This window comes from Chaetodon auriga, chromosome 8 (genome assembly GCF_051107435.1).
Source record: "Chaetodon auriga isolate fChaAug3 chromosome 8, fChaAug3.hap1, whole genome shotgun sequence".
NCBI classification, from domain to species: domain Eukaryota; kingdom Metazoa; phylum Chordata; class Actinopteri; order Chaetodontiformes; family Chaetodontidae; genus Chaetodon; species Chaetodon auriga.
This window is the reverse complement of record NC_135081.1, coordinates 1175446-1199018: the sequence shown is the minus strand read 5'-3', so window position 1 is coordinate 1199018 and position 23573 is coordinate 1175446. Positions and strand designations below refer to the sequence as shown.

Below are 23573 nucleotides of genomic sequence, written 5' to 3'. Positions count from 1 at the left end.
AGTGTGGTCGGTGTTTATGCAGGAATTCTCAGAGCTGATCAAACTTGGTATCACTATGTCTGATTATTCCTTAATGGGGCCCTTATTATTCATATGAACAAAATGAATGACTCCAAAGCTGTGGAGTTTGTGAATTTCCTGGACAGCTTTGAACTTCAGAATTAGATTTACCCATTTCTGACTGTCACTATGTGTTTTGTGAGGACAGCCTAATCATAACAATGCCTAAAAGGGAATTTTTGGTTCAAAACAGACTCCTAGATGCAGAAGCAAAGTTCTGTAATATTCTAAGATCATTTGAGTCACACAGTTATGACTGCTCTTAAATGACATGGTTGAACATTTCAACAATACCATGTCATCTGCTTTACTGTTCCTCCACTAAAGGTTAAAAAGAAGTCAACTGACAAAATCTCCCAATTGCTAATGAATTACAGTGTTAATGAGAGTAAGAGAATCTGCAAAGTAGCTGAAAGAAAATGGAGGAAAATAGAGGCTCACAGTTCACTGTAATATACACAATGAAGCCATGACTGTCTATAACAAAGCAATACATCTTTCAAGAAAGGATTAATTTTCCAAGATTATTGCAGAGAATACTGGAAAGTCTAGAATATTATATCTCCACTATTGACCAGCTACTCAACACCACCCCAACATGCATCATTATTCAAAACAAAATAATCTCAATTAGGGCCAGCATTGCTGATGATGTAAACACAGATAACCTCAACAAACCCTGTAAAGACCCCTGTAACCATGGGAAAATTTACCTGTAACTGAACTTTGCAAGACTGTCACTAAGTCTACCTCATCCACCTCGTGTTGACCCTGTACCTCTAGCATTTTTAAAGCAGGCGTTTGCCGTGTTTCAGGTCATGTCGTGAAGATTTTAAATACATCACTGCAATCAGGCATCTTTCCAAATGCCTTCAACGGCTCATATAAAACTTTTACTAAAGAAACTGAACCTAGATGGTAATGTACTCACCAACTATAGGCTGATATCCAACCTTCCTTCCATCCATCAGTAAGATAGTGAGAAAGTTTTTCTGCAAATTTCTGTGCAAATTAACTCCTTTCTTAAAGAAAATAACATCTCGGAGTAATTTCAGTCAGGCTTTAGAACACAGCATGGCACTGAAACTCCTCATACTAAAATAACCAACAACCTCAGACTAAATTTGATGGAAATAAGATTTCAGTTTTTGTCCTCTTAGACCTAAGAGCAGTGTTTGAGAAGATTGACAATGATCAGTCATCTTCAAAAGTGGGTTGGTCTTCCTGACTGTGTGTTAAACTGGAGACCATGTGTTTGAGCAGCATGACATCTGTTTTGGGGTTGCACAAAGGAACTGCCTTAGTCCATTACTGTTCTCACAATACATGGTGCCATTTGGTGACATCATTAGAGAGCATGATGTATTTTTCCATAATTATGCAGATGACACACAACTGTGCATCTCTGCTGAGCCAAATATTGCTTCAAATGAACTGAAAAAACAAAACATTTAGTCAAAACAAAACTGAAATCCTGCTTCTTTGCCCTAAAACAAAAAGAGAAATGCTGTCAAATAATCTGGGGAATTTACCAGGTTAGGTTACCAGTCTTGGTGTTCTCCTAGTTTCAGATTTAAACTTCAAGTCCCACATCAAAAAGGTGACAAAACGTTGCTAAAGCACAACCATTTATACATGAAGAAAATGCTGACAAGTGAGATTTCAGCTGATTCAGAACTCTGCAGTTAACTTGAGCCAAGAGGAGAGAGCACAATAGTCCATTTTCAGCTGCTCTGCACTGGCTTTCTGAAACATTTAGAATTGATTTTAAGGACCTCCTCTTTATATATAATGCCCTTAACGGGCTAGGACTGAGCTACATTGCCCTTGTTCTCTGTTCCCAGCAACAGCAGCAGAAAAACTGGGGATGCAGCCTTTGTCAGTTACACCCCAAAGCTCTGGGTGGAATTGAGCTCACTGAATATTTTTAAAAGAAAGCAGAAAGAAAACAAATTTCTTCATATTAGCCTTAAACTTGCAATGTCTTTCCTGATAAGGCCTGAAACTTTTGCGATTTGCCTTGCACTTGTGCACTGGTGATTTTGTACATTCTTTAAAGTGGGGCTACTCTTGAAAAATTATCTGCACCATTGACATAATATTGTACAAAAGGGTTCCCTTGAACTTGTTTATTTGTTTTCTAGTGTGTATATATAAGTCTGTGTGTGTGTGTTGTAATTTTTAATACCTTTCTGCGAGTAGCTTTATTTTATCGATATAACACCATTTATTTACATGTCATTCTTGATTATTTTCCTCCTACCTTTTCTTATTTTTTAACTCTGCTTTAATTTTTGTCCAGCTAAAGTTGGAGAAATATGATCTCTTTTCCTTATTTTTGCCAGAACGTGTGGCACAGCACTCTGGATCAGATGGATAGTATTCAGCAAACGTATTGGGGCAGCCTGATAGTAAGGAAATACAATAATCCAGCCTGGAAATAATAAATGTGTGGATTAGTTTTTCTGCATCAGTTTGGGACAGGGTGTGTCTGATTTTTGCAATGTTATAGTGGTGAAAAAGTGCAGTTCTTGAAATTTGTTTTGTGTAGGAGTTAAAGAACACCCATAACTGCCATATCATCAGAAAGTGAGTTTGTAAGGTTTTTAGGGCCTAGTACTTTAACTTCAGTTTTGTCCAGATTTAGTCACAAAAAGTTGCCGGTCATCCAGGTCTTAATGTCCTCAAGACATGCTTGGAGTTTAGTTAACTGATTGGTTTCATATGGCTTCATTGATAAATATATATCTGGGTATCATCTGCACAGCAATGAAAATTTATGTGTGTTTATGTGAGTGTTTCCTGATAATAGTGCCTAGAGGGACCATATTTAGGGTGAACAGTATTAGTCCAAGCACAAAACCTAGTCACTCAGTGACTAGCTTTAGCATGCACATCATTAACGTGTACAAACTAAAATCTGGCTGTAGGATTTAAAGTAGGATTTAAACCAGTTTAGTGCAGTTCCTTTATTGTCAATTAAGTGTTCCAGTCTCCAGTAGTAGGATGTGATGGTCAATGGTGTCGAATGCAGCTAACGCTATGAAGAAAGTCACACAATAGATTAACAACTGCTTTCTCAAGAATTTTAAAGAGAAAAGGGGAGGTTAGATATTGGTCTATAGTTGGCTAAAACCCCTGGATCAAGATTAGGCTTTTTAAGAAGAGGTTTCATGACTGCTACTTTAAATGTGGTACGTAGCCTGTTGATAATGACAGGTTGATCATGTCTAGTAAAGAAGAGCCAATTAAGGATAAAACTTGAAGCAGCTTAGTTGGGATGGGATCTAAAATTTTTGATGAAGAAAATATTAGTTGGTGAAAGTTGTCAGGAGAAAGGTGGTATACCATGTAGCTTAGCTCCACTGTTTATTACCTTATATAGATTTCTATTATCATAGTAGAAATAATGTGCTATTTTAATCCAAATTGGAATGGTATTTGTCAGGTCTTTCCCAAGAAGCTGGTGTCGTTTTCCACTTGGATTGACCACACCCGATGGGCTCGTAACACCTGGGCCATGGCAGCCATCTTGATCCTTACTATGGCTGATATCATCGATATGGTGAGCTTCTCTCTGCTGTTTCTACTATCAACCACAAAAAGGCCAAACCAGTGTGGGGATTTGTATTTATTCTATGAATTTACTAAATTTTGTGTGGAAAATAAAATTTCTGCCAAGTTCATCCAATTTTCAGTGAGCTGTATGCAACAGAGAAAACACAGTCAGAAAATTGGACTGAAAATGGTCTAAATTCTATATGTTGCTGCTGAGGAACTGCTTACCATAGATGCAGCTTTAGAAATAATAGTAGTAATAGTCCTGGGCTCATGACTCTGTGTCTCTCCATTGTCTAGCTGAGTTGTCTGCCTCGAGTCCCAGCCTCAGGCAGCTCCACAGTTGCTCCCTCCTCCTGGACTGGCCCTGATGGTTGCCTGGACAACCCAAAATATTACAGCTACATCGCTGTGCTGGCACTGATGGCCACCACCATGCTGGTTCAGGTCAGTCACATGGTCAAGCTCACACTGATGCTGCTCATCACAGTCGGCAACGGCATTGTTAACATCTACAGTTGGAGGGACATCTTTGACCGCTACGACATGGTCCGCTTCCAGGACTACAGGTGAGGCAATAAAGAAGCCGGTTCACACCCAAACCTTGTGAAATGATAGATAAGGCTAAGAATCAACTGAATGAACACTCCTGGTTGCATGCCATGCTTTGTGTTTTAGTTTCATGTTATCATGTGTTCAGTAACTTAATATACAATAATTGCTGCGATCAAACACTAGTATCAGCAGAATTTGTCAGTATATCAATGTTTTTTGCAGGTCATACCTGGTGCCCTCCAAGTTCACAGTGACAATTATGATCTTCGTTATGATGGTCAGCTTCTATTACTTCTCCCGACATGTAAGTTAGTATCTGCGGTGTTTGCTATACTTTTAACATAATTACTACACTGCTAAACTTCTTATCTTTTTGTATGCTGTTAGAGTACCCAAAACAATCAGAAAATAGTAAAAGAGAAAAAGAGTGAGAGAGACAGAGTGAGAGAGAGAGGTTACCCATGCACCAAGCTATAAGTAAATGTGTAAGCAACAGATATACTGTATGTACCACTGCTATTTCACTACCAGACACCTAGGTGAGGCAGTGTTCCCTGTTTTTCTCTGTGACCAAAAAGAACCAAACAGGCCTAAAACTACCAGCTGGACCAGGAAACAAAGAGAATGACATTTAGGAAAAGAAACAACACAAAATCAATTCACTGCAATTGGTGACATTTTTAAGAGCTGATGGCAAGACTACGGACATAAGAAATACCTTTTAGACTACAGATTGCTGATTTTGAGTTTCCTGTGCTGTACAGCAAAGCGATCCATGACTAATTTGAGAGGTGATCAAGGAGACATGAGAGTCACGGACATGCTAGACTGAGGAATATTAGGCTAAAGTAAGTGATGTTACATTGTTGGGTACAACAGAGAGTGTTAACAGACAGAGTAAAGACCCAGAGGCAGCTGTGAGTGAAGGTGTTTAAGTGCAGTAATTTAAGTTCTCTGCCAAAATATGGCAATAAAAATATTTTAAAAAACCCTCTGAATTTGATGATGATGTGGACAGAATATTGACTTTGCAGTAAGTCTGTCTTAATAATTGATTTACATTGGTTTACATATTATTTAAATGCCAAATGCCAAATTCTTAAATGTATTTCATCTTTTGAGATAGCCTGACTGTTCATCACTTGTATGACAGGACTTCAACACTCGTCAATTTCATTCGTACTGCAAAATATGAGAAAAGTGGTGAATGCTACAGATTCTCTGAAATCACTTGTTACATTCCACTTTGAATTGGTTTGTACCAGTGTTTGTTACAAGTTTTCATCATGTTACAACATAATGCACTATATGACAGCACATTAGGTCAATAAAAGAGCATTTGACAAAGCAAACAGAAATAACCCAAGAGCCTTATCTGCTTTCATTGATTGAATGGCTTTTCTAATTACCACCTCTGTGATTGGAGCATCCAAAATTTCTACTTTGTCAGGCACCAGTTTAGGAGATCAATTCTTGAGAGCCATGCATTCATTTCTTCCTCATTAACATGAATGTCTGAGGCATACAATTATGAGTAGAAGTTCTTCCTGAGATGTAATCACCACCACCAGATTTAAGTTTAATACCTGATATAACATGCATAGTTTTCTTTTTCTTTAACTGCCTTGCCAATAATTTTCCTGTCTTCCTCTTTCATAGAAATTTGATTGTGTCTAAATATGGCAAATTCAGCCTTCATGTTAAATATCTCATTTAACTCATATTTAATATCACATATCTCTTTTTATTAAGTCTCACTATAATACTCAGAAATTCTCCTTTTCTTTTTGCTTTACCTCAGTTTCCAATTCACTGACTTTCTCCTCATTTTCTTTCTTCAGCTTTGATGTGTAGGCAATGATTTTATCCCAAATAAATACCTTGGAGGCCTCCCAGATAGTACCTATCATTTTAACAAACCCAAAATTTATTCAGAAAAAATGCTTAAACTTCTCTGATATCAACTGTTTAAATGCTCAGTCTTGAAACAGGGAAGTATTAAGTGTCTATTCTGTTCACTTTTCCAGAGTATGATATTCTATCCAATGCATCATCTAAAATTTGATTAAAGACCCCACCCACTGTGATGTGCCACTCTTAAACAACCCCAACAATCTCATTAACTTAATGGAAGAAATCTGCATCCTCTTGGTTTGGCGCATATATATTACAAAGGTTGATTCTCACCCCATTAATTATTGTCTCCAAAGAAATTATCCTCTCTCCATCCATTGACTAAGCAAATGCTACTCCCCTTTGCTTACTATTAGATGAACTAAATACTTGTCCAACCCAGTCTCTTTTAAATTTGATAGTTTTCAAATTTGTCATATGCATTTCCTGTGTAAATGTGATATCCGCTTGTCATGACTTAAGATGAATCAATCAAATCTCTATTAATGTTTTTTGGTATATATAAATAAAAGGTTACTGCCTGATAGCGTTCTCATCTGCCTCCCAAAGCTCTTTTCATCATGTGCTTCCTATATCCTTAGAAATTATGATGTGTGCTTTTGTCACTTCATTTAAACAATATTTTATCATATAACAACTTGAACAAACAACATATAAAATGCAGATCTACCCATTCCTAGACATGAAACTTGAAGCAGCCATTTTGAACCGCCTTTCTCAGGGGCAATGCCAATGGCAAAATCGGAGTTTAAATTATCAAATTTGAGAGTAGGTGGTACCATGTTACTCCTCCATTGTCCTTCACTTAAGATGACAGCTATGATACAGTTTGACTGATCATATTGAACATTATTACACTGTATGCCTATTATTTAAACTATGGTAGAAATTCTCTTTGAAGATATATTTTCCTGACATTATGTCACCTGCGTTGTCCTTTGCCTGAATTGAAAAATAATAAAGTGAAATCATTCACTTTGTCACATGCAACAGTGCAAGTAAAGAATAAGCAACAAAGGAGCACCATACATGAGACCATAGGCAATTAATTATGGCCTAGCAGTCCGTGGGAGACCTTGGGGGGGCTTGAAGGGGTATGCTGCCATGGGGAGGAAAGAGGTGGGTCAGGCAGGTCTAAAAACATTTAATTTGCTTTTATCTGTCATTGTCTTCAGCATTTGCAAGTAATGATCAGTACAGAAAAGTTGGTAATCTTCTGAAAGCTTCCCCAGAAATACACTTCTGATTAAAACACTGCACACTTTTTAGCACTAACGATCATCATGTTTACATGCACAAAATATTAGGGATTTTTTCCTTATTCTGAAAAAGTCAATATTCTTACTAAGCTGTTTTTTAACATTTGCCATGAAAATGAATATTCCACTAATATTCCTTTTTACATGCAGCCATGCTTACCATGATTAACATAATGATACACTTGAAAAGGTTGCCATTTGCGATAGTTGCAAAAACCTGTTGATATTTAAGTCTTTTATAATACTTAAAAGTATGTGTGTTTCTCCCTCTGAGAGGTTTTCCTATGTGCATTCATCTCTACCCCAGCTTTGCAAACCCTTGGCTAGTTGGTTTGTTTACAATGCACAGAGGTAACAGGCAAGAGGTAGTGTGTCGCAAATGGCAGTAAAAACCTCAAATGAGACACATGTTCCAAATGCTCTGAATACATGTCGAAAGAATGCTACTAAAAACCTGAATAATATCAGCATGTCCAATGAGGCCTTATTTGGAAAATCCAAATGGAACATGCTGTTCGCAAATTCGGTATATTGTCATATTTGGAATAATAATTGAAAAATTAGGGTGCATGCAGACATACAGTAGTCATTGTAATCTAACTGTATCAATTACCAAATGAAGAACAGAAGTCATATCTGCTTTCAAATCCACATACTGGTCAGATGCTAACATCAGTCCCTGTTGTTAACTGGAGGTGGAGAAACTCGCCCGCACCCTGTTCCTGTGGAAGATTGAGGTCCATGAACAGAAGGAGAAAGTGTATGAGATGAGACGGTGGAATGAAGCACTGGTGACCAACATGCTGCCTGAACATGTCGCTCGACACTTCCTGGGCTCCAAGAAAAGGGATGAGGTAAGATCGTCACATTCACAGACACCACATCCTTACTTCTCTCTGTATGTAAAAGAGATGTATCACTCATCACTAATCCCAAGAGTCATGTTATTTTGTCTTGCTTGTCAATTTGAACACATTTCTGTTACACTACTAAAACAGTTAGGAAAAGTCAGGATGTCTCTTGTCTTTCCTGGGAATTATGGAAAGGAAAATGAAGAATGAAAAGTAAAAGGAAACGTATCTTTATGTGAAACATTCTTGTCAAAGTTGTATTTTATGAAATTATATTATCGTAGTCCTTGTAACATTCAAGGAGTATTTCATCAAGATTCAAATTTGGTTTCACAAACTCTTATGATGTCTTGCTCTCCATCTTGTTTATATGACCTTGTTAATCTGTTCCAGGAGTTGTACAGCCAGTCTTATGATGAGATTGGAGTCATGTTTGCCTCAATCCCCAACTTCTCTGACTTCTACACAGAGGAGAGTATCAATAATGGAGGGATAGAATGCTTACGGTTCCTCAATGAGATCATCTCAGACTTTGACAGTGTAAGATGCTTTCCTCATTCTTCTTCTTTTCTGTGTTTTAGTAGCTGTACTTGCTGGGGACAGTGTGAGGCTGTAATAAGACCTAGCATGACACAATTAACTTTGCCTATATTTGAAAGTCATTCAGATGTAAAAGTCATGAAACATGCTGCCAGCTTTAGTGCAGGGGATGTATGTGTGGTCGGAGTTTGAGTCCATCAGTCTGTGTAAACACAATCTTTTGCCTGTATTTATGTCAGCTGCTGGATGAACCTCAGTTCCGCTGCATCACAAAAATCAAGACCATTGGTAGCACCTACATGGCAGCATCAGGCATCACCCCAGATATCAGCAACGGCTACACCTGCATGAAGGTCAGCATGGTCACATGACTTCTCCAGGCTTCATTGCATGTCTCTAACTGATTGTACTAATATGAAAATGTCATGTACCTATAAGTAAATGGTTCTGCATTGCTTTGCTGATTTTGAATTAGAATAGAATGTGATGATCTATCCATATAATAGGTTCATCATGATACAGTATACATGTTATCTTTTTCTTTCTTGGATTTCTTAAATGATCATGTCAGTTGTGCTAAAATTCTCATTATTTTTGCCAGTTATGATAATAGTGTATTCTAAACTGTTTGTTTTTTATCTGACAGAAGGAGGAGCAGTCTGACAGAGAGCGCTGGCAGCATCTGGCAGACCTGGCAGACTTTGCTCTGGCCATGAAGGTCACACTCATGAACATCAACTACCAGTCATTCAACAACTTCATGCTTCGCATTGGTATGTGCTAACCTTTTCACCTATTTCTGAGCGTGTGTCTGTACTGTGGTGCTTCTACACACTCTAGGTTTTTGGATTTGGATTTGAATAAAATTTGTAGTGGCTTTTTTTTGGAAAATACAAAATATCCACCCAACAAGGCGGTTACACAAGCTAATGCCCGAAGGCTTATCTCATTGTGATGGTCTGTAAAGACAAAGATAGAAAACAAAATACAAATAAATGTGACTTACTCCATTGGAGTTACATTCAGGAAGTTGGGGGTTTACAGATTAGCTCTTACGTAATCTAGACATGGTTTTGAAATTCTGTCAATGTTATCAGAAGAGCCACATATCGTGAATGCAAGTTTGACTTGTGCAGCACCTCCCTCAGCTACTTAATCCAGCTTGGCGGATGAGCATTCATCCAGTGCAGAAAGATCAATGTCCGTGCTAAAGTAATACATTTTGTTAGTTTGAGTTTACTTCCAGAAAGACTATTATTATTATCATTATATCAAAAATGACTATCACGGGATCTGGCTGAATTACCATTTTAAAAATATCTGTCAAGGGTTTGAAAATTAAGACATTGCCAGAGAGAGTCTGCATCTGTCACAGGTAGAGTCTAAATCTGGGAACACTTTAGAGCATTTGGCTTTAAAGAAATGAAGGCGATGCAACACTTGGAAATGAATGAGGCCATGCCGGGCACAGGTGGAGACCATATGCAATTCTTTCCAGAGCTTTTCTCACCTGCCCTTCCATCAAAGGAACCACCAAATTGCCTTCCAATGCAGTACTAAGAATCTCCAGTGACTGGTTTTGTAGATAAGACACAAAACATATATAAAGATATTGCACTCCTTTTTGAATGCTCATGTTTTTTTGTTTTTTTTTTGCAGTCTAGTGGCGATCAAATATTTGTTATGTGTAGATGGCCATGATCTTGATTTCCCAGGTGGGTTTCATTTTTTTGAGATGTGCCAAAACTCAATGCCATTCATTCCCTTTGTGTTCAAGGTGGTAAGTTGAACCAAGCTGTCCCCAGCATTGTGTGTAGTAACATTGCATTTCTAACTCCAGATAAACCAACGTAGCCACATCACATCAAACAATGTAAATAAAACTGCAACTGCCGCAATAAGAAAAAAAATAACACAAATAAAGGGAAATGTGAACCATCCAGCCTCCCTTACCTTTCCCCAGCCAAATGGCACAAAATGTACCCACACTTGTTTCAAATCTAGTGCTACAGCTCTGTCCTGCTCAACTAGTTGTCTTAAATTTGCAAAATCTTGTACCGCTGAACATGAAAAAATAAGTGTTCTAACTTTCTTAATACACTGAGTGCCTAAGTGATAGTCAAGCAGCAATGCTGTTTTGAATGTTACCTTTTTAAACTCAATATGTGAAATGTGTATTCTGCATGTAGGAGGCAGCGGGTATATTTTGTCCATATTTAAACATGATGTAACGGGTCTGGGATTAAGTCATTTTTAGGGCGAGGACACTTTGGCCTATGATGCATACAAATTTATTTGGGCGTGGCAGACAAAATGTAAGGCCAAATTTAAACAGAGAGATATTAGCTTTTACTGGGTCTGTAAATGTTAATGTTGCTCAAAGAAGGGAAGCTAAAGAAAGGGAAACAGGAATGCTGAGCTTTCAAGTTTCATCTGGAGTCATAATTAACAATGCCAAGCACATCATGTTTTGGTAAATAGTTTAAAAAATACACACAAAGGGTAACCATGTACTGCATATTACCATTAGAAAGTATAATTAGGTGATGATTATACTTTTCAGCCACCATCAGAAATCAGTATAAATGCACATTAGACTGAAACTAATAACTTACCACAGTCAATGAATGTCTGACAACCTTATCAAACTTTAGCAGTTACCTAGTGTTTTTGTGGTGGTGACGAAATGTTGAAAAAATATATAAATATATTAAAAAATACATTGTTCTCGAAACCCAAGATAAAAGGTGTCATATAACAACAGTCTTCTTGTCAGTTTGGCATCAATATATAATCCATAAAAATAAAGCTGGATTTTGTTGCCTCAACTCCCTACCATCCTCCTCTGGTTAGCTGCACTATTTCAGTTGGAGAAGACTGTGGGAAGGAGAGGCAAACTGTTTCAAAAATTAAAATTTTTCACTAAAATGGTGGTTTGGTAGATCAGATACATGCTGAATTAAACACCGACTCATAAAACTGTTAATACACTGTGTCAGGGGAAAAAAACAGGGTGTCCCCTGGACATGTATTTGCAAAGTCATCTCAAATTAGGGTAGAAGTGTATTGACAACAAACACTAAGACAGAATAAATTCTGTATGAGCAAACATTGGCAGCAGGTTAGCCAGCAAATTAATCCAGGCATCAGCATTGATTGATGGTGAAGTTGGAGACTTACCACTTATGAACTGCAGTCATACTTTGATGTCCAACATGGACTGGATACATTAATCAGGCATAGGCAAGGCAAGGCAAAGGCGAGGCAAATTTATTTGTATCGCACAATTCATACACCAGGCAATTCAAAGTGCTTTACAGAAGCTTAAAAATACATTAAAATCATATACATTTCAAAGAAAGAGAGAAAGAAAGAAAGAAAGAAAGAAAGAGATCAGAAGAGAATATAAAAATAAAAATAAAATACAATTAAAGGAAAATTAAAAACAGAAGCCAGTAAAAGACAATAATTTAGCATTTAGAATGATTAAAGTCATTGAGCAAATATTTTTACTTTAAGTAAAAGCTGTAGCAAATAATAATGTTTTCAACCCTGATTTAAATGAGCTGACAGTTGGTGGAGACCTCAGGTGTGCAGGGAGATTGTTCCACAGGTGAGGAGCATAATAACGGAAAACTGCTTCACTTTGTTTGGTTCTCATTCTGGGAACACACAATAGACCTGTCCCTGATGACCTGAGAGATCTGGATACTTCATATGGAGTAAATAAATCTAGAATATATTTTGGTCCTAGACCATTTAATGCTTTGTAGACCAACAGTAAGATTTTAAAGTTTATTCTTTGACTCACAGGAAGCCAATGTAGTGATCTGAGGACTGGTGTGATATGGTCCATTTTTCTGGTGTTTGTAAGGACTCATGCAGCAGCATTTTGAATCAGCTGTAGTTGCCTAATTGATTTTTTGTTTAGGCCAGTAAAGACTCCATTGCAATACTCCAACCTACTGAAAATAAATGCATGAACAAGTTTTTCCATGTCTTCTTTGGACAGACATCCCTTAATTCTGGTTATATTTTTCAGGTGATAGTAGGCTGATTTGGTAAGGAGCTTTAAATGGTTGTTAAAACTCAGGTCAGAATCAATAATTACACCAAGATTTCTGGTTTTATCTGTTGTTGTCAGTGACATGGAATTAAGGTGAGCACTGATCTTTGACCTTTCATTTTTGGGGCCAAATACAATCACTTCTGTCTTATCTGCATTAAGCTGAAGAGAATTCTGGCACATCCACTCATTAATTTGATGAATACACCCACTCAGTGAAAGTAAGGGACTGGAGTCATATGATGACACAGAAATATAAAATTGTGTATCATCTGTGTAAGTACGATAAGAAATATTATGATGCTCCATAATCTGAGCTAGGGGCAACGTGTAGATATTGAAAAGAAGTGGTCCGAGAATGGACCCTTGTGGCACCCCACACATCATCTTTTTTCGTTCAGACACATGCTCACCAATTGACACAAAGTAGCCTCTATCTTGTAAATAGGATTTGAACCAGTGTAGTACAGTGCCAGTAAGTCCCACCCACTTTTCCAGTCTGTCAAGAAGTATGTCATGATCAACTGTATCAAAGGCAGCACTGAGATCTAATAATACTAAGACTGAGGTTTTGGAAGCATCATTATTCAGATGTATGTCATTTAAAACTTTGATAAGTACAGTCTCAGTGCTGTGGTGTGGACGAAATCCAGCCTGAAATGCATTAAAAAGATTGTTCTGCATCATGAAAGCATGCGTTTGTTGAAAAACAACCATTTCAATAATTTTTCCTAAAAAGGGAAGATTTGATATTGGCCTGTAGTTACTTATTACTGAAGCAGCCAGATTAGTCTTTTTAGGAGAGGTTTTATTACTGCAGTTTTCAAGGCCTGGGGAAAGTGACCAGACTGAAGAGAATTATTTATTTTCTGCAACACATCTGGAGCTATGCAATTAAAGACATTTTTAAAAAAGTTTGTTGGCAGTGTATCAAATCAGCATGTTGTGGATTTAAACTGTGATACAGTTTCTGTCAGCCTTGTATGATCTAGAAGGTTAAAATGTCCTAGATTAACTGCAGAACAAGAAGGCACAGATGGACTTATCATTTCGCCTGAGCTGGAGCTGCACACTGTTTGTCTTATCCTTGAAATTTTATCTGTAAAAAAGGCTGCAAAATCATTGCATGACTTGTTGGATAGCAGCTCAGGAGGGACTGATGCTGTGGGGTTTGTCAGTCTATCCACAACAGAAAACAAAGTGCAGGCATTATTACAGTTTCTGTTGATAATCTCTGAGAAGAATGCTTGCCTTGCCTTCTTTAGTTCATGGTTATAGGTGTGGAGACTGTTTTTGTAAATCTCATAATGAACCTGGAGTTTGGTTTTTTGCCACCTGCGCTCTGCCTGTGTGCAGACTCTTTTCTGGACTTTGACCAGTGTGGTGTTTCTCCAAGGTGCCTTTTTCCTTCCTGACAAAACTTTTGTCTTAACTGGGGCGATGGAGTCAATAATAGTCATAACTTTGGAACTGAAACTATTTACAAGGTCATCAGTTGAAGCTGAGGGCAGTGTTGGTGATGGTGTGAAAGACTGAGTGAAGACTGCACAGGTATTATCATTAATATAATGCTTTTTTTGTGATCAACTTTTTTATTTGATTTTGTCAGAAAAATATAGAAAGGCATAGATCCATAGTAAACCAATGAGTCAAAAAATATCTATTCACATAGACCCATACCTGAACATATGTACAAATGTGTGGAAAGTGAACAACAAATCTAGAAAAATAAAAAAGCAAGAAGAACAACATAAAAGAAAAGAAAAATAAATTTTTTACTACCCCCAGAAACATCCCACCCACTCCCTGGATCCTGACTCCAAGCTTCCAACATACACTACAGTTGAAATGCGTGGAGGGCAGTCAGAAGTGAGTACCAGGCCTTTATTGTGGATTCTTTGGCTCCATGTACTCGAGCTGTTGACAGCTCTAAATAAACAATGTCCAGGTATGTTAAAAACCATGCTTGGAAGGAGAGTAAGTGTGGAGGTTTCCAGCGTGTGGCAACTAGTTTTTTTGCAGCTTTAATTCCCGCCAGCAATGCTCTCTTCTTGTCGTGTGTCAAACCCAGCCTTGACAAATCATTTAAGATTAGTGTAGCAGGCGAACAGGGCAACCTGATCTCGAACCACTTGGATAAGTTAAATGCAACCATCTTCCAAAATTCCACCACAGGGGTACACTCCCAAAACATATGAAAATAACTGCCGATCACTTGGGAAGAACATAAAGTAATAATATAATGCTTTTTGATTACCTCTGTTCCACTTTTGTTAAGAATAGCAGGTGTGGCCATTTTAAATGACACACAGTAATGATCAGAAAGAGCAACATCCGTCACCACAACCTCAGAGATATTAAGCCCTTTGGAAATAACCAAATCTAATATATGCCCTTTGTTATGTGTTGAATGTGTTACGTGCTGAGATAGGCCAAAATGATCCAGGATGTTTAAAAGTTCTTTAGCACATCCATCTTTGAGATTATCAACATGAATGTTGAAGTCACCCACTAACACAACACAGTCAAAATCAATACAAACAACAAACAGTAGATTGACAAACTCATCGGAAAACTTTGCATTATATTTTGGAGGCTTGTAGATGGTTATGAAGACTGATCGACAGGGAGACTTAGATTGAATGGCAACATATTCAAAAGATTCAAACTGACCATAAGAGACTCTATTGAATTGAATGCTATCATTAAAAAAATGGCGACTCCACCTCCTCTCTTATGCATTCTTACTTCACTTATGAAACTGAAATTCGGAGGGGCTGACTCATTGAGAACTGCTGCGCTGTTATCTTGTCCTAACCAAGTTTCAATTAAAAACATAAAATCAAGCTTGTGCTCGATGATAAAGTCATTGATTAAGAATGATTTGCCTGCCAAAGACTTAAATGTGCTAAAAAGTCCAACATCCCCATGTTTTAGAACATACTGTGGCTGACAATGGAATACATGTTAAATTCGATGATGTGATGTTTCTGGACAGATAGGCCGATCTTCTCCTCCTACCTTTTGAGACATGAATCAATGAGGCTTCCGGCACAATGGACCCTGGCTTTTCCTTGGAAAAGTCAGGCATAACATTTGCCTTAAAAGCTGGACCCAGAACACATCAGTTATCAACACAAATAGGTGGCTGTGCTGGGCTCTTACTAGGGGACTGGAGTAGGTTCAGATCAAGCCATGGAGGGGGTGAAGGTGATGCCCGTGGGCGCTGTGGTGGTGGAGGGGGACAGGGTGGTTGTAGGGGGCGGGGTGGAATTTTGGGGGATAGGATCCCAGATGGGCGAGGAGTAAGCCTGATACCAGTGCTGACAAGTTTGTTCAATTGGTCAGTGAACTCCATCAGGGGGGAGGAGGGTGATGGGATACCCAGTGAAGATGATGAGCTAGATGGCGTTTGGGCAGTTGGAGATGGTGACCTAGGTGGAGTTTTAGTGGTTGGAGTCGGTGAATCCTCACGAGCAGTGGCCCCTGGCGGAGGACATGAGGCATCCCCTTTTTTGCTCTGGCATCCCTCATGGTTAGAGCATGCAGGCAGGGGGAGAGTTGGTTCTCCTTCATGTTTTGGTGTTTGCTGCTTTTGTTTGGATTCCTCTTGTCTCTTGTCCTTGGGAGTTGGAACAGTGTTACGCAGGAAGAAAGAGAGGTTGGAGGAAAAAAGTTTTACTAATGACTTGTTTAGGGAAAGTCCGTCTCCTTTGAAAAAATGTCTGCGGTCCCAGAAAAAGTTGAAATTGTCAATAAAATGCACTGAATGGACATCACATGCAGTTGAAAGCCATCTGTTTACTGCCAACAATCTGCTGAATCTCTCTCCTCCTCCTCTGACTGGTGGTAAAGGCCCACTGAAGAAGACTTCAGCATTCAGAGAACTCACTGCATTTAGCAGTTTACCTCAATCTTGTTTGAGCACTTCAGATTGTCGTTTCATAATATCATTTGCCCCTGTGTGCAGTACAAGGTATTTCAAAGTTGGAATTTCTGCAACAATACTGAGGATTCTGTCGGTCATGTTGGAGACTGTATCATCAGGAAAGCACAACACTTTTGTGTTTCTGCTGTACATGCTTCCCACATCTTTAATAGCAGAATCACCAACAACCAGAGTCTCAGGACCAGTCAGTAGCTTTCCTTGTAGCTTTCTAGCTTCTGACTTCCTGTCAGGCCTTACCCTTCTCTGTGAGTCTGAGAAGTTATCCAGGTTTTCAGTTGGAGATCCAGGGTCCTGCAGTAGTGGAGCAAACCGATTTTGTAACTGCACACTAGCTGGTTTGGGAGCTTTGTTGCTCATCTTTCCTTTAGCTTTTATCCACAGCTGTGTCTTACTCTGCACAGGTGTTGAGGAGGATGATCACAGATCTCTGGGCGCTGGGTTCTACCTGTTGGACGTCTCCCCATATCAACTGATTTACTCTTAGGCTTTTCCCCGAGAGCATTCCAGGGAGGACTAATACTGGCAGATTTATTACCCGGTACACAGCCCTTTTGTTTCGTGGGAGCTGTATCAGAGCTAATTAGCTGGATGTTAGCATTCTCCAGTCCGCTGTTTTGAGTCAGTGGCAAAGTGCTGTCATTTCCACAAGGTCCATTCACTTCTGCGTTTATTTCCAGATGCTGAACTTTAGTGTCCAACACTGCAACCTGCTGCAGAAGTTTGTAGAGGTCATCTGTGGAGAAAGGAGGCATCTTGGTGCTAGTTAGCTTTAGCTGCAGCAGGCTTTTTCTGTTGGTAGGCCGAAGCAGGCTTTTTCTGTCAGTAGGCCAGAGCAGAGTGTATCCGTGAAATATCAGAGGTCGCAAGGGTCATCCACAACTTTTAAATATTTGTCCATAAAATATGTCTTTACATGCCCAATTCAGCCAAAAATTAAAACTTTAAAGTTTAAAGAAAATTAAATAAATATAGAAAACAAGATGGGAAATCACAAGCCCAGACAGAAACCACAGAAACCAGCTACCAGAGGAGGAGGAGGAGCAGCTGGGAGACTCCTGAATAGTAGCTGTCTAGTCACCCTGCTGCTGTCTGTCCCTTAGCGAGGCCTACAATTCTCTTTTTCTGTGCATAATAGTATAATCAGATGATAATGGTTCTTGGCTGAGCTCCCTTTTTTGTTTCAGCACTAGCGATCATGAGTATGGTTAGTCACTACTGGAAAGGGAAAGTTCTTGGCACTCATAATCTTGGAAATACACTCTGTCATGAATTTGATGGTTCAGAAGCCCTCTGCTCCCTCCAGGATGCGGATAAACATGTTTTGTCAGAATAAAACATTTGTTCTTCAAACTATTTTGTTTCCAGTTATTTGAGGTGATCCAGTTGAACTGAATTATAATTGAATATACAGGTGAAATTAGGAATAAAGGCCTATCTTTACTATAAGCCTGTCTCAAATGAAGGCCTACTTCTCTCTGCACTTGAGGCACATGTCTGAGACTTTATCAGTTCCCCTGCCTGACTCACTTAGACACCATGGATCCACCTTCTGGTGTCAGTATGGTTAGACTAGGGTACTCCTCCACACAAGTGATCAATTTCAGTGTTGGGCTGTGAGCTGATTACATAGTGTGGCTTTAAGGAATCTTTTTGTTTTTTTGTTACTTATTGGGTCTTTTTTCCATAGTCTTGTGCATCACTGTGATAACACATTTAATTTGCCAACTCAAGTGCTGAAATCGGGCTGCACGGTGGCGCAGCAGGTAGTGCCCGTGCCTCACAGAGGTCTCTGGTTTGATCCCCGGGTCGGGCAGGGCCTTTCTGTGTGAAGTTTGCATGTTCTTCCCGTGCATGCGTGGGTTCTCTCCGGGCACTCCGGCTTCCTCCCACAGAAGGTGACTCTAAATTGTCCATAGGTGTGAGTGTGAGTGTGAATGGTCGTATGTCTGTATGTCTGTCTGTGTTGCCCTGCAATCGGCTGGCGACCGGTTCAGGGTGTACCCCGCCTCTCGCCCATTGCCAGCTGGGATAGGCTCCAGCCCCCCGCAACCCTGAAAAGGATATGCGGGTATAGAAGATGAATGAATGAATGAAGTGCTGAAATCTTGGGAATGATGACTCATGCAGAGTGAACAGAAAGAGTACACAAGGCAAACTCACAAGCCAACAGAGAGGTTTTTGAATGTTGAAGTTATTACCCTTATTCAACTTCGACGTTTGACAGTACAATGGATCCAGACATTTCGCATTGTCACTTCCTGTTTCACTTCTGCATGTTTCTTGTTTTAACTACAAGCCAAGTTTACTTACATGTCTGCTAAACATTTTCAAGTGCTGTATAGTTTTTGATTTGTACAATTAATTTCTTAATTTTTATTTTTCCAGCCATTCATGAAAATCAGTTAACCGACTCCTGACATTTTCTACAGTTTCATAATGCACCACATTGTGATGTTCAATGTGGTGCAATGTGGTGTGGTGTTTGTATTTCTTTTTGTCAGAGTTGCATTACTGCTGTGGGGTAATGCAGTGCAGACCCTTCAAAACAAATTGCACTTAAACAGCACTACCAAGTTTCAAGAGTCTAATTGATTTTCATATGATTTTCATCATTTGCTAAATGCATATCTGTTATATATAGAGAGTAGATATGCTAAAACCTGTAAAATCAATGATATGGTTCTTTTAAAGAACAGAAGGTCTGTCTGCTAGTCTGACTGCTGAAGTTGCTTGTCCTACTGGATTTTGTAATAAAGCTGTAATACAGCTGTAATATTCAGCTGTAAAACTGCTGAATATGTTATTGTAACTGAAAGATGCACTATAAAATAAAAGGATAATAAAAGGAATTAGGTTTAGAGCTACATTACAATTAAAACCCAGGTTGGGTAAATGATAAGCCAGGCTCTCACAAGTATAGTCTTAACAGTTATAATCTTACATGTCATATGTGTCAACACTCTCCTCCAGGTCTGAATAAGGGCGGAGTGTTAGCTGGAGTGATTGGTGCCCGAAAACCCCACTACGACATCTGGGGAAATACTGTGAACGTGGCCAGTCGCATGGAGTCCACAGGGGTTATGGGAAACATCCAGGTACAGCACAGGGCTTTACTACAGATATCTTGGTTACTCAACACTGTTTATTTTATTTGTTTCTAAACACTCAAAATGAATTTTTTGAGAGTGGGTTTAAACCTTTGCTCCAACAAAATGTTTTCATCGAAGTTTATCCTCTGTAAATGTATCCAAGCTAGAGTGTTTTTTTGGAGAGACAGTCTTGTTATTTGTGTAGAGTTACATATAATGACCAGATGTTGTTCACCTCACTCTAGTTTCCCCCATAGTTTTCTTGTGCCACAACTGTTTGAAAATGTGTAAAGTTTGTTGTTTGTTGTTGTTTGTGAAAGAAGATCATGAAGAAACTCAAGAAACATATGTGTCAGTATAAACTGCAATGGGCAAAATCCAATTTTGTATTTAAATGACATACCTTGAAAAGCATTTGCCCCCTCCCTGATTTCTTCTATTTTTCACCCAGTTGGTTCAGATCGTCAAACAAAATTGAATGTGAGACAAAGACAACCTGAGTAAACACAAAATACAGTTTTTAAATGATGAACTTAACATTTCATTTATTGAAGGAAAAAGGTTGTGAAAAGGTAATTGCCATCCATCACTCTTCATTCCAAAATTGCTTTATAATTCAGGCACACAGCATGAACTGGCCACAGAATCTCAATTGGATTCAAATCAGGACTTTGGTCGAGGAATAGGTCACTCCAAAACCTTAATTTTGTTTCTTTTGAGCCATTCACAGGTGGGCTTGCTCTTGTGCTTCAGAACATTGTCGTGCTGCGTAACCCAATTGCATTTGAGCTTCTTATCACGGACTGATGAACAGACATTCTCCCTCAGAATTTTCTGGTTTCTATACTTTGTTAGCTTAACACCAGATGTAACAGGTAACTTCAGGATGTAACTTCAAAAAAGTTCTACTTTTGACTCAGGAGTCCACAGAACATGATCCCACAAGGCCTAGGTGTCATCAATGTGTTGTGGACAAATGTGAGACAAGCCTGTATATTCCTCCTGGTTGTGAGTGTTTCTCCTTGCAACTCTCCCATTAATACAATTTTTTGTCCAGTCTTTCTTATGGTGGAATCATAAACAATGACATTAACTGAGGAAAACAAGGTCTACAGTTCCTTAGATTTTCATGTAGGTTCTTCTGTAATGTCCTGGATGAGTCGTCAATGTGCTCTTGGAGGAATTTTGGTAGGCCGGCTCTTCGGAGAAAGATTCACCACTGTTCCAAGTTTGCAAAATGACATTTTCATTAAAAAAAAAACAAAAAACAAAAACACAAATAAGACAGTTCTTGCTGGGCAAAGACACAGCAGGTCTCTTGCATATACTGTACTGAAGGACACTGTTGCCACAAAGGATGATACTGCCTCCTATGTTGTTTAAAGAATAAAAAAACTACTGCCCCTCCATCAGTACAGACAGTGAAGCATAAGAAGTACAGGCAGCTGTTTTCAGTGAAAGGTCTCGCTCTCTGCTTTGCTTACATTCTTTTACTGATATCTTTGTATTTTCTGCCAAAGGTTACAGAAAGTGGATCCTGGATATTTATAAATCACTGTGACTTAAATTTCTGAAAGAAACAGAAGGTTACCACAATATTTTTATCACGTATTACTTCTCCATTATGCCTCTGTGATTGGAAGCCTGGGAGCAGGACAAAGACATGATTGCAAAATCTGTGAGCTGCATAGACTGTGAGCAACTGACTGAGACAATTGCACAGCTTGAAAATAAGATTGAAACACTGCATCAAATGTGTGAGAATGGCAAAGTCATTAGTGATGGGAATTCCGGCTCTTTTAAGAGAGCCGGTTCTCACGGCTCGGCTCTCATAAAAGAGCCGGCTCTTTTGGCTCCCAAGTGGCTCTTCAGATTTTTTGTTGCTTAAATTTATTTATTACCAAAATAATGTAAAATTTTATGTAAAATTAATTACTAATGTGCAAAACATAGTTTATATCAAATTTTACTGCATTTCCTCTCCTTTCCACTCCTGCTCAGTGCGTACACACAGAAGCCACCACACATCATGTAGTTGACCAATCACGTGCAGTTTGAATGGAAAAAAAGTCGAGAAAAAACAAAAAAAAAAAACCAAAGCGGCTCCTACTCCGGCTCCCAAGCAGGAGCCGGCTCCGATCGTTCACTTCAAAGAGCCGGCTCTAAGAGCCGTTTCGTTCACGACCGACACATCACTAAAAGTCATTGACTCTGTCGCAGCTACTGAACAGGGTGCTAAAAATTGCCGCTACAGATTTTATAGATGGGATCAACTGTGGGGCATCCTGTCATGGACTTGGCTGACAGGCTGCCCAGAATGTGTCCTAGCACCACTGTATCAGCTGTTGAGGCTCCCAAACCTGCCTTCCCTAATGACATTTCTTACCGGCACAGCACTGGCATTATACTGAAAGTATCAACTCCAGCCAGGACTTGGCCTCTAAGAAATCAAATCAGATGGCATCAACGCTCACTCCACCACCCAAACTTTCATTGTAAAATGTATGACCCACTGACTCTTAACAACAAACAGCAAATACTAATTATGTTGAGGCCAGGGAAACTAATCACACCACTAGCGTTAAGGCTAACCAAAATCCAAGAAATAGCCCAAACCACTTTGAGGTCCAAGGCCATTTGATAAACTGAGGGCCAGAAGTAGTATGCCCCAACTATGGGATGCATTTTATTGACAATTTCAATATCTTTTGGAACTGCAAAGACAACTTTAAGCCTGATGGTATACAAACAAACATCACTGGCTACAAACTGCTCAGCACCAAACAGTGTCATCCTCTTGGCATGCTGTACCAAGACAAGTATGCACAGATAAGTGCCAAGGATAGTGGACATCAGCAGACTGCCTGTATTTCTCCAGCCTCACCTGCTTTCCATCACCCCAGGCATTCAGAAAATGTCTCTGTCCCAGTCAGGGATCCATAGTCCCGCTTTCTGTCTTCATCACATTCTCCAGGGACCCAACATCCCCCCTCCCCACCTCCTCCACAATCATCCATCAAGGAGTCAGTTAAACCTGCCACACTGAAGCGCAGTTAAATCAATGTACTATTAAATAATGGTAACAACAGACATCATCAGTCAGGTGGTTTATCAGAAATTAGACAGACCCCATGCCGCTTCCTTGAACACACAACATCAAACAAACAACAGATATGACAGATTAATCCTGAATGGAGACCTCAGTAGTCATATCAGCAAACAGCTTTGAATTTACCCTACATGTAAATTAAGCTACTCATAAGCATGGAAACATTCTGGATTTAGTCATAACAACAGGGTTAAACATTGACAGTTCAATAATGTGTCAGTATTAGAATTAACTATTTCTAAGGCTCAAGGCTCAATTTTCAAGGCTGAATGGGGTGGCTGTGGCTCAGGAGGTAGAGTGGTCATCCACCTATCATAAGATTGGTGGTTTGTCCCTGGCCTCGCCAATACTTCTGCAATACTACTGCAATACTTCATGCCTAAGTATCCTTTGGCGAGATACTGAACCCCAAAATTGCCCCCTGTGCTATCGGTGTGTGTGTGTGTTGTGTGTTTGAATGGCTAACACTTGTAATGAGCAGGTGGCTCACAACTACTGTACAAATGTTTGTGTGTACGGGTGAATGCAGATTTGATTTGTAAAAAAGCGTTTTGAGTGGTCATCGGACTGGAAAAGCGCTAAACAAATACAGTCCATTTATGAGATCAAAAATTTAAAAGAGT

The 23573-nt window shown here is 39.2% G+C and overlaps 1 protein-coding gene across 2 annotated transcripts in view; it reads left to right on the top strand.

Annotated features, from left to right (window-relative positions):
* The window catches only part of adcy3a (adenylate cyclase 3a), a 72242-nt gene that overhangs the window by 41303 nt on the left and 7366 nt on the right, over positions 1 to 23573 (top strand). For both annotated transcript variants that reach the window (XM_076736190.1, XM_076736189.1), the window contains exons 13-20: positions 3509 to 3625; positions 3919 to 4187; positions 4396 to 4477; positions 8042 to 8200; positions 8591 to 8737; positions 8977 to 9090; positions 9384 to 9510; positions 19723 to 19847. In XM_076736190.1, coding sequence (XP_076592305.1) covers positions 3509 to 3625; positions 3919 to 4187; positions 4396 to 4477; positions 8042 to 8200; positions 8591 to 8737; positions 8977 to 9090; positions 9384 to 9510; positions 19723 to 19847 — 1140 coding nt within the window. The remainder of the gene's footprint in view (positions 1 to 3508; positions 3626 to 3918; positions 4188 to 4395; positions 4478 to 8041; positions 8201 to 8590; positions 8738 to 8976; positions 9091 to 9383; positions 9511 to 19722; positions 19848 to 23573) is intronic.